The following is a 16,763-nucleotide window of genomic DNA, read 5'->3' as shown; positions in this document are numbered from 1 at the left end:
TAATTCTATACGGAGTACTCCACTGGACATATGTCAAGATCGACCCCAATTTTGACTTTTTGATTTTTCATGACGTCGAGTTACCAAACATTCAACCTCAATCCTACCACGGTCTTTGTTCGTAAGCTTTCTTAGAGTTTGGTCCGGTTAGGATCTACTTTAATTATAAGCATTGCATTGCATTGAATATTAAGTTTTTGCTCAAGTCACAGAACTCATTATTTTGTTCTGTTCATCCTCTAAGATTTTTGAAATCCCGGCGTGAACTGACAGCTGTATGAATGACTTAGACTTCAACTCTTCGGCCTCTGCGTTGGAGTACCGTGGATTTCCATAAATCTACAAATCTAAAAAAAAAAAAAAAGCCCACATCTCCACAGGAGCCACTTTGGAACCATGGAACTTTTTATTTTACGATTTACTAGTGTACCACGTGAGCTCCAGATTCAATCTGATCTCCGTTCGGGGCTTTTCTGCCTTGACAGCCATTAATTTATCTACTTAACACTTAATTTCGATGTGGAGTTGAGCATATTAATTAAACATCTATAACGGATGGTGATACGTTGACCCATATATGGCTTATTGTGAAATATTATTATCTGCCTCTTTGGGGAATTCCTTTGTTCCTTCTCAGCCCTCCCAGATCCTGTTCCAATTCCGAAACATATCCGAATCGAGTGCGGTTGGCAACTGAGACAGGTGGAATTTTCTTTGAATCATATCACATATTGTACTTGAATAGAGGGATCTGTTGGAGAGGTGCTACTATTCGCACTGTTTTTTTTTTTTTAACGATTTTCCCGAGATATCCCCTGAAGACACATCATGGGGTACTGACATGACCCTAAAAATTTTGACTGCAGATCTTAGGCTTCGGCCATCTTGCCGAGTAGAATTGAATCATTTGCCGTGGTGGGTACAATATACGATGTAGGTTCTACACCATACCGCTTATAGTACATATCTTCAAATTTGAGACTCCAGTGAGGGGACTGCAATCCACTTGGTTGAACTCATATTGTAAAAGTGATATCCAACGCGCATTCAATGAACAAAAAAAACAAAAAAACCAGGATTAAGTTGCAGTTACATCTATCTACTCCGAAATTCTACCGTAAAGAAGTAAACATACATACCTAGAACGCACGATGTACCACGATAGCATAAAAAGCAAAATCAAAAAAAAGTAAGCACCTCATGCCTCTACCCATACCCTCAATATACAGCATACAGGATATGTACGAACAGGGGGTAAACCCGTACCCAAGTCCCACATACTCCGTAGGGGGAGCGGATATGCAAGCCACCAGCACAACCCCCGACATCTAGGATCTCCGGCGCCCACGACTGGCCGATCTAAAAAGCAAAAACGCACCCAACAAAAGTCGTGCAGCGTGCATACAACGTCCAGCTTCTGGTCGAGCTTGATCGAATCACAGCCCATGGAAATCTTCACCCCCGCCCTTACCGTTATAGCTTCGCAACCCTGTCTCTGTCGCTTGTGAACTAATCCAAGACAAAAACCTCAACCAAACCCCGGTTCTGCGCCCTACGATGGGACTCCCAATCCGTGTCCTGTCCACCCCCACCTCCCCACTCAGCCATTCAGTATCCAGATACGTGCATCCGACCCATCACATAGCGGTGAAATCGGCATCTGACACTTCGTTGTTGTGCAAGGGCAGATATGTACATTTGGGGGTATGTTAGGTAAGTACTGTGTGCATTTGCTCCGTACTCCGTACGTCGTACAGGTTATGTTGGGTGTTACGTGTACATGCGTGCGTTTTCCCTCCTGTGTTTGTATGACATGGACGTTTAGCCTCGTTCTGGGACGTGCGTGTCGATCACAACGTCCCTGCTTGGTGAGAGGGGAGGTGTGGGCTCTCTGTTTCTATCGGAGGTGTCAGCTGCGGGATTTGTGAGCTGTCTCATGTCAGGATTTGGGTTGTGACCGCGTGTAGATCGATGGGTGGTTGAGTCTCACCGTATACTCCGGAGGACAACGGAAGACTTACATATGTTGTGCTCCGTACAACGTATGTAGTCTGTACATATTTATGAATAATTGCATCGGAATACGGAGTACGCGGAGCTGTATAATATCTATGACATGGTCGGATCCACATATTAGTTTTCAGTCCTCGCGTTGAAGTGGGAATTGAAATTGAAACACTTGGCCTGCTTGACCTTAGATCTAATGTAATATTATTTGTTGATAATTCATTTTTAGATGTTCCGCTACAAGCCACCTACCACGATCTCGGTTCGGTCACGTCTAAGCCTCCCACAAACTATTGAATCTTGCCGTATTAATTCCAGATGAATGATCGACGGACCCACCGTTCGACACCCAATATGCACGAGAATCAATAGCGCCGATTAGCCTGTCCGCGGTTGCATTTTTGACATTTGCGCTCTCACTTATTAGAGATCTTCGCCCGGGGGTTTGTTTATTTGCGGACTAGCGTTATACTTTGTAGACGAGATAGCCGCTTATACTCTTTTTTTTTTCAACTACAACACAATATATACAGACTGCCCGTTCAATGCTGTACGTAAGGTGTGGGTTTGCGGACCGTGGGTGTGCTTGTGGGTTGGTTCTGGGGGAATTTGGGACGCTTGTGTACCTCTCAGAAACAGGGTAGGCGCTGATGATTCATTCGTAACCAGCGATTACAGATTATATGACTCGCGACGTTTTGAATGAATTCCATTAATGATATGTCTAGTTACGTAGATAGGCTTCACGATTATGTTGCATGTGTATATCATACCAGCCGCTTGTCTGTTGATTGACCAATCCCAGGCAGTTATACGCGGCTATGTACATTAAAGCGCTCTTGAAAATGATACATCTATGGTATCAAGTCACATCCCTATCTGTATCACGATCCTCTCCTGGCCAAAAACTTAAGCAAGGGTGGAATGCACGGAAATGCGTCAGCTACTCTTTGTGCATGGAATACTTATAACCTAGATCACCAAACGGTGCGTCGTGTTACATAAGAAGTGTCACGAAGAAGAGCAAAAAAGGGAGAATATATGAGATGTCAGGCAGATCTGTCCGTCAATGCATACCACTTCGCGGATATCTAGGAGCTGCCGCATCTCATTCGGGCACGCTAATGCACACTTGTTTGTGATTAGCGTCAGGCTGCCCTGCTATGTACATACAATATACGCATGGCGTTTGACCTAACTTCTAGTGGATGGATCTATTCTAGTGATTTGCCTATCTAAGTAACTTGGTCCGTAGGCGCATTAGTCTGAGTAATATCCGACAATTAGGCTATCTGCTTTTGCAAGGGTTGCTAGTTTATATTGTGCCGAGACACAATCTATACTTCTCATTGTTCTTTGTGGTACGATCGTGATATATTCTATGTTTGGAGTCAGGACTCGAATCTGGTGGACTTTTTTTTGGTCTTGCGTTTGCTACGAAAATGTCAATATGTAATCTCCGAGGCTATTGGAGATTATTTATTCATCCAGTTTCTTTGTATGTCTTGCTACGCCCCGGCTACTAGATATGTGGAAATTCATTACTTTAGAAAAACCGACCATCACCATTTAACTTGTGATTGTCTTTCTCGAGGGCTATTTTCGAACATGGTTCCTCTGGCTATGTGATTCGGGCTCATCGTACCTTACTATCTCTCCGTTAGCATTCCCGGTTTCTCTCGTAGTGCTGCAGAATGGTCGTACTGTTCCCCTTCCCTGAAGCTAAGGTTTCTTTTACAACTGCATGTTGAACAGATATACCTCGAGCAACCCGGCACACGACATGACACTGTGCGACATATGAGAAGAAAAAAAACTCGTATATGCCCTTCGGCTGGCATTGTGTGATGCCCAACTAGGGTTCAATGTTTCCTAGGCAGGTCTAAACTTTCGCTGCACTCGTATGTGATCATTGCGAATTTGGGTTTTGTTCTCACTGTCTTTTATTCCTACACTCAGACAATAACCTTTCCCACACTTTTATCATGACATTGATTCCCAGCTGTTCGAAACTGGAATACGTAGCACTCACGTAGCGTTATGTTTTCTCTCAGCAATAACCATCTCAACTCAGTACCACGGATATACTCATGCCCCATCTAACTCCACTCTGTCACCCTCAATAACAGCAAATTTTCCATTTTTGTGCAGTCACTAAACTTGTTCCTTTGACCTCATCTGCAGGATATATAACTAGATCAAGAGCAACCTTATTCATCAGAAAGCCATGAAACGCATCTTAAAAAAAAGGCAGCCACATCATAAAAAGTATAGGTATCTAAGCAGACGCAAAATATTGACTCTACAAGCCTGAAATTGCCGAATTATGTTCGTGAAAGTCGCTGTTCATAAGGTCACGTGCACAATAAGCGGGTCACAATTCAAACTCGCTTATAACGCACATTTAGGCCAAGTTGTACAATAACAAGGCCGGCTGGCCCAATGGCAAGGCGCTTGACTACGAATCAAGAGATTGCAGGTTCGATCCCTGCGTCGGTCAATTTTTTTGAATTTCCTTTCTTTTTGCTTCATAAAAGGCTTGAAATGTGTCTGAGAATGGTGTAGAGTGGATCTGGCAACTTTCTCTTTATTTGCGTGTCATACATACCACAGTGCCAGAGAAGAAAGCCAGAAATACAAGCAAGGCTATAAAAGCAGAAAAAGAGAGACAAGATGCTCGTGGTCCCACGGAGATGGGAGTGCGCAGCAGGGTAGTCGAATGATGCAAGGCTTCACACATGAAGGGAAATGTAGAAAGAATGTACAGTAGGACCGTACGCTAGAATTGGCTGACTGGTCTGACCATCTCAAGTGCACACAAAGAGGGTAGATGACGAGTCCCTTAGACAATATTCCTCATCTGCAATGTACACGTGTAGACTGCACGCCGTAGACATAATCTAAATAGTCTCCCAAGGGCTCAAGCGGGGACGCAATCTAAAATAAAAGCAACTTCAGGATATACTCTAGACATACGGAGTACATATTCAGAAACTAAATTAATAAACGGGCTTATCCTGCAAGCCTGCAAGCGCCACAGAACCCTCAGAGCTAGATAAAACGTTCCGGCGACACTGCATGAGAATAGACCCCGGGGTTTCGGGGTCTTGAGACCCCCGGTCGTTAATGAATAAATCCCGATCCAATGATTGTGCCCGAGCTTAAAGCTTATGCATGTCAAACGAGCCATATATGCCTGTACGATTGAACATACGGCTTTATCGCGTGATTTTGGACAGCAAAAGCAATGCATAACAAATGTTCTAGACACGGGTCGGGTCATTTAGAGATGCTCTCGGCTCGTTTCAAAGGGATATCTACCAGTCAAAATAGTCCTTATCTCTGCAATGTACTTATTCCCTGCAAGTAACCATATCAAGACCTGTGTCCGTCTTGCTGGGTAAGTCGAAAGTCGCCTAGTCCCCTCGGATATTTTCGAGATACACGTGTGGCTCCATGGCAGTTGTTCATTGGAGAATGCATGGTCAGATGGCCCTGCAGGGAAGATGCAGAGAAGGAAGGAAAAGGGGGGCGGGGGCAGACCTTCGACCGGCCAATCAAGACGTTTAATATGCGGCTTGATCTGACTCCGTTCATAAGAGGGGTCCACGGGTTGTGGCTTTCTGTAGCTTCGGCTTCCGCTTACCGTGATGGTTCTTTTTTGGAAATATACTTTCTCAGTATCATTATGCGAGACATGATAGGATCTTCTATAGAGGTTTCCTAATTTGATTAGGAAGATAACAACTTTGAAAGTGACAAATGAAGTTTATGTTTATTTTGCTTGATTCGGTACTTTCACATGTACAGATCCGCCCCTGACCGCTTTTAGTATACCGCCTGCCTATTCCTCCTATGCACCTCGGAGAATGCACTAATTATCGAGGGCTACTATCCCCTTTCTCTATGCTTTGTACTTTCTTAGCTCTATCCTTATTTCCTCGACTCTCAAATTCCGATTTAAACTCGTTCCGAGTGTATAAGGGAGCTAAAACGGTTAATTTAGATCCCATTGAAGTTCTGGCAGAATATAAGTGGGTCTCGGGTATTCCGAAGCAAAGACTCCTGAAACACCGTAACTATCCCATGTCCGTGATTTCTAACCTCCACAAAGGCGTTGGAAAGCGCATCGCCGAGTCTCTGGGCATTAGCTTGATCGGCCGGTTCCGTTACGCCAACGATCAAACATTTACGCAATATTAAATCAATCTAAGCGATACGGCTCGCATAATGCAGCTTAATCTGGGGTCCCGACGATTTGTGCCGAGGTGAAAATGTCGGCTGGTTCGTGGCAAAGGGTTGTGGACCAGTCCAGCCCGTCGATTACCCCAGAAATTCAACGGCCAAGCAATCCAAATTCAACAAAGAATCAGGATCACAATATATTAAAATTAACCTGACCGCTTCTTTATCCGAGCTTCCCGCGTTCAAGATCCAAGAAAAAAAGAGCACTAACACCCAGAAGGGCAGGCAGTAAGCCCTCTGCATGAAACTTATATTGCCTTTTGACAGAGTGGATCCCGTAGACAAAGAAAAAAGATACCTCGGGAGATTTTCCCGGGTGACTGCTGTATATCCATCCGCATTGCCACTCAGCATGGCGCGATTAGCAATTTGGGTAGGGTTGCATCCCGCAATTTGGACGAGTCCAAAGATAATAAGACATTTGTTGTTAATCTGGGATCGACGCTGTCAATGATATGAATAAAACATTTGCATCCTATTTTTGCTTTAGAGGTTAAACATTTAGGATTTACCTTGAGATCCAATAAAAACCGGGAAAAGATAATGGCTGAAAAGTGCGATATCTAAATAATAAATAGCCTCAAGGCATTAACCGGTGAGATACCCGTAGTTAACCGGGCCTAGAAAGTTACAAGGTCACATCGCTGCAACTCTCCAATCCTGATAGGCATTTCTTTTGAGACATTGCACATGTTAACCAATGATTGCCAAGTTCTTACTTGCCTGTTGTTCCCTCCCCCACTTGGATCCTGAATCCTCCCACTAAAATGATAAAACAAGGATGGGCAAATCATACTACAGGATGGTATAATTCTTATACCCTTGTCTAGATCTTATATCGGATACCTCCGAACACAAAAGAAAGAGAGAAAACACCCCCCCCCCCCCGGGTAAATTCAATAGGAAAGGATTCCACAATAACCTGGTTAAATTAAATAGGAAAGGGTCCCACGATAACCTGGTCAATAGAGATAGGAAAGGATCTCACGATAACCTGGTCAAATAATATGAAGTCAAGAATCAAAAGCAAAAGAACGTATCAAGTGTAGATCGTGCCACTCAAACCCCTTAAATCCCCTCACCTACGGTTCTCGTCGGGGAAATTGGGACAGGGGGTAGTCGATGCGACATTATCAACCCCTCTTGAACCTGCACCGACAATCGCTACCTTTCTAGAAGCCAGGAAATTTTTCAGATTGGTGGATGCTTCGATTACCCCAGGTCCGCCATGATCCGCTATAATCCACCGTGGGAACGTACCTGCGCTTCGATATCGTCAGTAATCAGTCTCTTGTCGCAATTGGTTAAAACCCACACTCAGCTTAGTGACCCGCTATTATAAGGCTTGGATCTCCCTGATAGACACCAAATGATCTTCAGGATTTTGATTTTGGGCTTTCGTTAAGGGTCCAATTGTTGATCATTGACCTTTTCCTTCTTATTCTCATCCTTCCCTGTCGATCAGGTATAGACGATCTCTCTAAACAGTACCTACACTACCTACACTTTTCTACCTATACCCACAGTAACCATTCATCATCCAATGCAATGACGAGAACCGGCCCTACAAATAATTCTATCGCGTGGGAAGCCAAGAGCATTGTTCCAGACGATGGGGGCAGAATTGACCCGGTCGCATGTCAAGACTCGAGGCCAAAGGGGCGCATTCGAAGATCTATGACTGCTTGTAATACCTGTCGCAAGCTCAAGACTCGCTGCGATGTTGATCCCCGTGGTCATGCTTGTCGTCGTTGTTTGTCACTTAGGTTTGTTTTGGCCCTTTTCTTCATCTCATGTTTGGCATATACCCCGATTTTTTGCTTTTTGGAGTCCCCGGGTTCTCAATATGCTGACTATTGTCATAAAAGGCTTGAATGCGAGCTTCCCGAGACAACAGAGCGATTCCAGGACAATGCATCAATCTGGTCTGATGCCACCGCTATACCATCAATCGAGGAACGGCTTGTCTCCCTCGAACGAGGCATGGGGGAGATGATACATCTGATGCGACAGATGGTGAACCGCTCCCCTAGCATGTCCTGCAGCCCAAACCTGCAGGCTAGAAGCAACAGCATAGATGGAACATCTTCAAGCGATAGCATGTCTTCATCTTTCTATCCGATCAAACCGGCGCAACTCATTCGAGATTTGCAAGCCGAATGCTTTGGCGAGAGAGATCACTTCTCCGATGCTGAGATCCTGGGAGACATCGTCACCCAAGGCATCGTAGATTCCAAGCTTTCCATGAAATTAATTGAACTGTGTGTCTGATTGTGTGTCTATCACTGGACCTCCGTGCTAATGATCTCACCAGTTTCGTCGAATATTTTGGCCATTGGGTCTCAATAAATCATTCGTCCAGCATTCAACGGTCGAATACACTCCTTTTCAACACAGCATGTCTTCTGGCTTCACGCTATCTGCCTGGCCTACCACAACACACCGTCCGCGATATCTCACTCCATGTACAACATGCCGTGGCCAAGGTGTTGTGGAAGCCCCCACCGATGACAAGCGATATGCTGCAGGCCTTGACATTGCTTTGTCTATACTCCACTTCTATTCACAAAGAAGGACTGATGGATGACTGGTTGCTGAGCGGGATCTCGATCAACCATGCCCTCATCACATTTAACTTCCTCAATACCTTGCCTGGAGACAGTCTAAATCCGGACGAGCTATTCGCTCAGTTGCGTTTGTGGAATACACTATGTGTAACCCAGCTACAGTATGTTCTGTCCAATAAAACCATTTGATCTCCGATCTAACACCAGATAGCTCTGCTCTCGCAAACGGCCGCACTGTCAATATTCAACAACAATACATCGACCAATGCCCCCGTATCCTAGAACACGCAGGCGCCACAGCAGAAGATGGAAGAATCGTCGCAGAAATCCAATTATATCGCATCGCCCTACGACTCCAACACAGCCAACACCGTCTCCAATTCGCAGAACCTGAATACGAAGAACTGGAGCGCTGGAAAATGGAATGGGCACATCTCCTAAGTACATCAACCCCTCCTATATGTATATGCCCAAATCCAATCTAACAACCACACCCCCCCAATAGCAACCAGTGAAGAATCAACCCTCAACCTAAACCTCTGGTTCTGCCAACTCCTCCTCCACCGCACGGCTGCGCGCCTCCAACCAGATAGCGAGCGCCTGGTCCCAGAAATATGCGGCAACGCCCGCCTAATAATAACCCAATTCCTCCAAACCCGCTTTACCTCCGCACCCGCTCTAATCGACCACGTCTACTTTATCGTCGGCTACGCCGCACTCACTCTATGCGATTACACCCTCTCCGACCCATTAATCAGCCAAGTCCGCGGCTTCCTACTGCACCTCGCGCCAGGCGGCGACAACCTCTCGTACCGAATCGCGTGTATCGTCGGCGAAGTGCAGCGGCGGTACTCGGAGGCTTCTGCTGTTGTAGCCAACGCCTCGCATTCGTCGTCGCCAGTTGCAGAGGTCAAGGGTGTGCAGATGTTCGGACCATCGCACCATCGTCCTGGCATGGATCTTTCACAGCTTATGTCTGGTGCAGAGGGATTGGATTCCCTTGTTGAGGGGTATAATTGTCTTGAGCAGATGATGCCTGGGTATACGGCTTCGCAGCCTGGATTCCAGGCGCCGGATTTGTTTAATCATTCTCCTGGGACGGGTGTTACGGGTGGGGCTATGCCTGTTGGCCTGGTGCCGAGGGCTTTGCATGATTGGTGAGGGACTTGGGATATAGATTATTGGATTTGGTGATGAAGGAACATGCTCAGTTGATAATGAGGTTGGATTCGTTGGGACTTGAGCATTATGTTGTGTGTGTGTGTGTGTTTTTTTTTGGCGCAGGATCGCAGTAGCAAAAAGCACAAATGGACGTAGTTATGACTTGTTCAAGACCAGGTTTCTTTGTTTCGTGTTTTTATTTATCAAGTAGTAAATACCTATCGCTGGGTTCAAATTGCATAACTATTCAGTCTCACATAGTTTAGATGGTTTACCCTTTCGCGATTCTCACAGTACAGCCTTCACTCAGTATTCAGCAGTTTTTCTTCTTTACAATCCGTTGAGCCCTTGGGTGAAAGGCGAAGAGAGTAAAAGAGAGTTGTATTGTGCTTAGGTACAGACTGATCTACCAGGCACCACATCAAGGGCCCCCGAATGGGCAAACGGACAGTCTGGTTTCGATCAACCTCGACCACCAATACCTCGAATCTGAAGTTTATGACGCACACGGGGTAGAGCCCTCAAGCAAATTAGTGGGCAACGAAATCCTCGGTTCTTCGCCATAGGAACAGGAACCTCCCCATCCTCAGCAACAGTAACACTGGCGCAGGAGATAACCTCGTCAACTTATCACCAGCCTTGAATCCAGTATCAGGAATCGAAAGCGAGTACTCCTTACCTCCTACACCGAGATTGGTTAGGACCGTGATTGCCTGCGAGCCGTCATCACCCTTCTGCTTGGCGATGGTGTTGGTGTTGGAGATCAGACTGCCCTGACGATTGTTTGCCAGACAGCCCGTATGATTGTGGATGTGGATGTTTGACCCACCAAGTAGTTTGCTACAACATCGGGCATGAGATACATGGCGCATTTATGCAAAGCCACGGCGAGGGCCTTGAGATCGTCTGGAGTTCCGTGGTTTGAGTCAAGAGCCTCGCTTATTTTTGGTTAGTAAAGTGTAGGGTTTAAAAACTATCTCATTTCTGCTTTGCGATACTCACATATCCTGCTGCCAGTATCCATGATATGCCTCTCCGTACTTGGTGTCCTCGGTCAATTGACCGGTCATGAGAGTGATCCAAATGGCTGTGAATCCCATTCCTTGGATGTAGTCCAACTGAGATAGAAAGGATTAGATCGTTACTGACCTGGTCTATGATTCCTTGCCATGTTCCACCAGAGTATTTCTATTCAACACGGTTAGCTCTGTCTCAATATCGCAGAGTCGCTGCATACATAGAAACTTACTCTAACATCGGTATCACAGGCAGCAGTATTCAAACCGTCCGTTCGGACAAAGCGATCAGTGAGCAAGACGTAGATCGACTGCGAGCCCTCCTCAGCTGGAGTCGCAGTAGGCCGAAAATCGTGCGACAACCATCTTGTAGATATTTCACCACCGATAACTCAGCAAAGGAGAGGAAATTCGTTCAGCAACGGGATATTCAATATAAAAACCTGCTGTAAGGGACATGGCATAAACACCCCAGCATAAATCTATGCATACAACGGGTACTCTGCAGCCGAACAACGATATCGGAGACTGATAACCGTTGAAATCGGACTCCGAGATGAAGTATGGGCTTAAGCCAATAAACGTCAAAAACCTAGACGAAGATCACAGATGCAACTATGTAAATGAAAAGATAACCCCTCTAACTTTCCCCCCAGCCGCAGTAGATTCCAAGACGAGGCAAGGAAACGCCGAAAGAGGGTTGAATAGTCAAGAACTTCATAATTAATCAAGGAGATACTCTTCCGAATCAATATATGATCCTATGTAATTCGTCAGGTCTCGGTTCCTACCAAACCCCTGACAAAAAGCAAAGTTACCCTCACGAGTATTCCATGCATGAATCTTGAAAAGGTTAGCTCGATTTAGAGAGCACGACGTGTGCTAAATTGAATAATCCCTGTAGGAGCCCCTGACGGTGACGTTGGTCGAATCGGCGTGTGCGGGGGGGTTGGACGCTAAATTTGCAAGGATGCCGGCATGAAGAGGGGGGGGGGCATCGGGCTATTGGCTCGTTTAAATACGAGATGTGTCGATCTTTTGGAGGTGAATTTCGGCCTTTAGTCGGATGCGAGTAGAAGTCGTAGAATGCAGCTAGAATGATTTAGGTTGTGTACCCCGTATGTAGGTACCTAGATATGATGACGTGTGTGCTATGAAACACAAGTAATATAGGCAATCTATACTTGGCTTCGTAATTCGGCCCGACATGGAGGACCACAGTCTGTGCATGTTTGAACAGGCCATTTGTGAATCAGCTGAGGTTATATGAAGTCACCAGCAACAATAGGAGCTCGGGCTTTAGATGGCAAGATGAAAACAAGACAATCAGATGTCGTGAAAGAAGGGAGAAAGTGTAGAAGAATAAGTTCATTATAGACGTTAATCAATCGAGATACCTGACTCTGCTATTGGGATAAACTATAAAGAGAGCAGACACCTAAAACTTTCCACAATCTACCACTTCAAAGTCCAGTTCTCACTGAAAGCACCCTCCTTGGTCAACTTCTGTAAACCATCAACAGACAGCACCTGCGAAGTAGCATTGTAATGCACCCCAGAAGCCGGCACATGTCTACCATTAAACCTAACAGAGTCAGGCTTCTTAGACACACCGAGAACAGTAACAGTAGCAAGAGGATTCGACTCCTCCCAGTGACCCTTTGCCCTGGCACTCAAACTGGAATCCTTGACCCTGAAAATGACATCAAGGGTTTCATCCGGAGCATTGCTCTCTCCATCATCGAGATACAACTGGCCCAAAGCAGCTCCATTGCCACCGAGGGCGACAAGTAAAGACCAGGGGGTGCCACGAGCCTCCTTTGTAGTCAAAGCCGGTTCCTGCATCGGTAAAACGCTGCCACCGCGCACGAAAACAGGGATATGACCGAGCGGGGCAGGGATGGTGGTGTTGACACCAGGCTGTGCGTTCACGGCTGTCTGAGTGTACCAGTCGTACCATACCTCGCCGTGCTTGAGACCCGGGAAGACACCCTTGACGGAGGTGGCTTGGGGGGCGAGTACGGGCACGACCATGATTGAAGGGCCGAGCAGGAACTGGGTATCGACTGCGGCGAGGGAGGGGTCTGTGGGGAATTCCCAGGCCAGGGCGCGCATGACGGTGGAGCCGGTCGTGTGGGCCTCGTGGAAGAGGGTGTAGAAGTAGGGGAGGATGGCGTAGCGGATCTTCATGGCGGATTTGGTGGCGGCTGTGACGGATTCCCAGACGTAGGGCTCTTGCGAGATTGCGGAGAGGGTGTTGTGGTTGCGGTAGAAGGGGAAGAAGGCCGATAGTTGCATCCAGCGGTTGCAAAGTTCTTCATCGGTGTTGCCGTTGAAGCCGCAGGTGTCGACGCCGAACATAGGAATTCCGAAGAGGGAGAATGAGAGGGCTTGGGGAATGGAGAAAAACATGAATGCCCACCTAGAGGCGTTGTCGCCACCCCAGTGGCCGGCCCATTTACCGGAGCCTGCGAATGTTGAGCGACCAATGATGAAAGGACGCTTCTTTTTGTCGACCTTCAGCAGGCCATGGTAAGTGGCGTTGAGGATCTGGTGACCGAAGAGGTTGTGCACATCGTATTCTTGGACGCCATCGGAGTGAGTGGCATTTGGGGACACAGCGTGCGAGCTGAGGTCATGGCCACCCTGGTCATGGTTGATCACATAGGGTGGGTAGTTGACGTTGCGTACCCCCGCAGTGGGTGTAGTCCGCAGATAAGAGGTAGACGATGAGGCGGAGCCACCAGTTGCAGCGGCAGCAGCCTGACTGGATGACGCCGCAGAGGCGGAAGCAGCCTCGGTCTTGTTGCTGATCTCAAACCCTTCCGGATAGTCATAAAGAACGTTGCCGGGCTCTCCAGGCAGGGAGAAGGGAGGGTGGGCTGGGTTCATGCTAAGATTTCCAGATCCACAGCTGCCAACACAGAAGGAAGAAACCTCGTTCATATCAATCCAGATGCCATCCATGGCGATTTTCTTGTGCCAGGTAACAATTTCGTTCGTCCAGAAATCGCCAGCCTTAGGATTGTGCCAGTCGGGGAAGACAGTGTAGCCGGGCCAGACAGCGCCAATGTACTCGCTTCCATCGGGATTCTTCAGGAAGACGTCATCCTTGTGTCCACGGCTGTAGGTATCATAGCTGAGTAGCAATCAGCATTGTTTCTGCACGACAGGCCCAGGGGAACTTACGCATCAGAGGCGTTCTTGGGGTTTGGAATGTAGATAGCCGCATCTATAATGGGAACATAATGACGGCCACTGCTGTGCAGCTTCTCTAGGAACTCCTCACCCTCACTGTAGGGATAACGATGTTGATCATTGTCGAAGTCGCGGTAACCATGCATATAATCAATGTCGTTCCTAGTCACGTTAGACTTGCTTTGACCATAGAAAGGCGAGTCAATTTACCAGATAGTTTCGAGCGGGATTTCAAACTTCTCAAAGTTGGCGACAACTTCTCCAAGCTCAGTCCAGTTATTGTAGCCCCAGCGGCACTGGTGGAACCCCAAAGTAAAGTACTGCTGCAACGCTGGCAAGCCAATGGTGCTCAGCTGGTAGTTCTTGGTCACCTCCGCTTGGCTAGGACCCGAGTAGAAAGTGAGATCAATGCTACCTCCCAGGGTGCGCCACTTCAAGCCCTCGGGATTCAGGACAATTTCCTGACCATGGGCATTTCTAGAGAAAACACCATGCGAGAAGGAAACATAGTCTTTGCACTGTTCGGCCTTGTCACTTGCAATGAGAGTGTGATGACCTTTGTGGTTAACCTCATAATAGCGAGTGTCCAGATAGAAAGGCTGGGAGCCGTAGAGATTGCTGGTAAAAGGAGTTAGCATAAAAAATAAAATAAAAAATAAAAAAAAAAAAAAAAGAAGTGTGGGGAATGAAACTCACTCATTGATAGGGTCACCAATATCCGATGCATAGAGAGTCAAAGTGAGATTGTTCAAAAGGCGCAGCTGCTGGATGTGCTCTCCAATGCCATACAGGTTATAATCCTTGGGCAAGGAAGTAACAAACTCAACAAACTGGTTCTCAAACACCAAGACCGAACCAGTAGTATCGAAGATCGCATCACGGGTAGCTTTGCGGGTCACCTTGAAATGGAAAGAGGGGTGGTTCGACCAGGTGATCTCCAAATCATTGTGCTTCTTTGAAGCATGATGATCGGAAGTGGGTCGGGGAACGACATGCTCATCCAACACGAACCAAGAATAATTAGAAGAATCGAGATAAGTCGGGACGATTTGAATGTTGAGGCGATCATTAGCGAGATACTCGATGGAAAAGTCCAACGAGTCTACATCGGTGCCGTAGACATTGCATGGCTTTCCGGCTAGGGTTAGAGTAGCCGTCAATCCACGAGCAGACTCCTTGACGTTCGATGCCTTGTACCCAGGACAAACCGACTGTGCGTCGACGCCCTCGGGATCATCAATATTGGGGATCAACTGTGCGCCAACATCGGCGCTAGAGGGAATGGTAAATTGAGAGTATTTTCCCGACGAAGTTGAAGATGCGTCAGCGTGAGAAGCCAAGCCCTTAGTAGCAGATGTTGAGAAAGCCCCATAGGCTGCTGGCAGGAGCCAAGCACCGGCAAAAACTTTCTTCACAATACCCATGGCTACTTCTCTCTTCCGGTTGTAGATCAGGAGGATCTTTGTCTCATATAATTACGTCCTAGCTCGTTCTTATAGGTCGTTCAGCATAACCGGTCCGTAGCACCTACACATGTGTACACAGGAAAGTATGAAGTACAGCAATGGTATGCCGACCCCGATAGAATTCCCGCTGATTCTCCGATGCCTGTACCGAGTACCTCAGAATAGTTTTGTGGGGTTGGTCAAGCTTCAAGCTAAAGAAAAAAAAGGGGGGGCTTGGAATGCGGAGAGAAGGTCCCATTCCTCGGAGCATGGCGAATTTGGCATCGGGTACTTACTCGGCTCGTATAAGTGTACCGAAGAGGGGTATCCGTTTTAGACCAAAGATATCCCTAAGTGAGTCTACATATCTCTATAATATCAGGGTCCCACACTATCAAGCTTAATTGGCAGGTACTTCCTAGTACCGCCCAACGGAAGATATTTACTCCGGATCCTAGTCATATAACCGCCGATCATTACATGTTTGCATCACGCCATTCTAGCCTGATGATTGGCCAGTAGTCCGACAAATGCCCGAGCAAATATTGTCCTACCAAAAGTACATGGCCCTGGAATTAATATACACATGTTGGAATGTCATCATTGTATTCTGATAAATCTCTATATACCAAGCTACGGTGAGCTCTTTCTCTCTAGTGGAGAAGCTTATGACTACGGGATGCCCGGACATGGGATTTGGGACTCTCGGGGCATTAAACTGTCTCACTTCTAAGTACCAAAACCATAACCATATAAGCTATAAGCATATAAGTTATGCAACACTATATAACCTAGATCAAACTAGAGGTATACTAAACTATACCGGAACTATGGACTTCAACCTAGGGCATGGTATATGTATCCATAGCAGGACACAGTCCCCCCTTAAACGCACCCTCGGGAAGCCGAGAAGGGTAGAAGGTCCATGGTCAACGCCATAAATAAATGAATGAAGTCGTGAAGAGGTCGATTGGATCGGGTATCAAGACGCGAAACGGAGCTGATGGCTCAAGGCAGCCTAGCGCTGCCCACTCTATGCTAAAACGGTTTAAATGGGGCGAGAAAATCCCGCATTTTTGAGATTAGTGCACCTTTCAATCCGCGCTATGAATATGTCAGGCATC

General features: G+C 46.7%; 3 protein-coding genes across 3 annotated transcripts; 1 reads left to right on the top strand and 2 right to left on the bottom strand.

Moving 5' to 3' along the window:
* Positions 1 to 7,800: 7,800 nt before the first annotated feature.
* Positions 7,801 to 9,980, top strand: N7447_002058 (uncharacterized protein; the record flags this gene model as incomplete). Its single annotated transcript, XM_057226334.1, has 5 exons — positions 7,801 to 8,018; positions 8,121 to 8,513; positions 8,567 to 8,980; positions 9,031 to 9,260; positions 9,325 to 9,980. 5 exons carry the CDS (start codon positions 7,801 to 7,803, stop codon positions 9,978 to 9,980), a joined length of 1,911 nt encoding a protein of 636 aa, XP_057090350.1.
* Positions 9,981 to 10,510: 530 nt separating this feature from the next.
* Positions 10,511 to 11,455, bottom strand: N7447_002057 (uncharacterized protein; the record flags this gene model as incomplete). The annotated part of the gene is made up of 5 exons (XM_057226333.1): positions 10,511 to 10,753; positions 10,810 to 10,918; positions 10,983 to 11,098; positions 11,230 to 11,324; positions 11,440 to 11,455. The coding sequence occupies 5 exons, from the start codon at positions 11,453 to 11,455 to the stop codon at positions 10,511 to 10,513; spliced, it is 579 nt and encodes a 192-aa protein (XP_057090349.1).
* A 996-nt stretch (positions 11,456 to 12,451) lies between these two features.
* On the bottom strand, positions 12,452 to 15,618 carry N7447_002056 (glycoside hydrolase family 31 protein; the record flags this gene model as incomplete). Its single annotated transcript, XM_057226332.1, has 4 exons — positions 12,452 to 14,135; positions 14,186 to 14,356; positions 14,405 to 14,812; positions 14,891 to 15,618. The coding sequence occupies 4 exons, from the start codon at positions 15,616 to 15,618 to the stop codon at positions 12,452 to 12,454; spliced, it is 2,991 nt and encodes a 996-aa protein (XP_057090348.1).
* Between the last annotated feature and the right edge of the window lie 1,145 nt (positions 15,619 to 16,763).

Source organism: Penicillium robsamsonii, assembly GCF_028829455.1.
Source record: "Penicillium robsamsonii strain IBT 29466 chromosome Unknown utg000001l_segment0_segment0, whole genome shotgun sequence".
NCBI lineage: Eukaryota > Fungi > Ascomycota > Eurotiomycetes > Eurotiales > Aspergillaceae > Penicillium > Penicillium robsamsonii.
The sequence above is the reverse complement of the archived record's forward strand: the minus strand, read 5'-3'. Positions and strand labels throughout refer to the sequence as shown.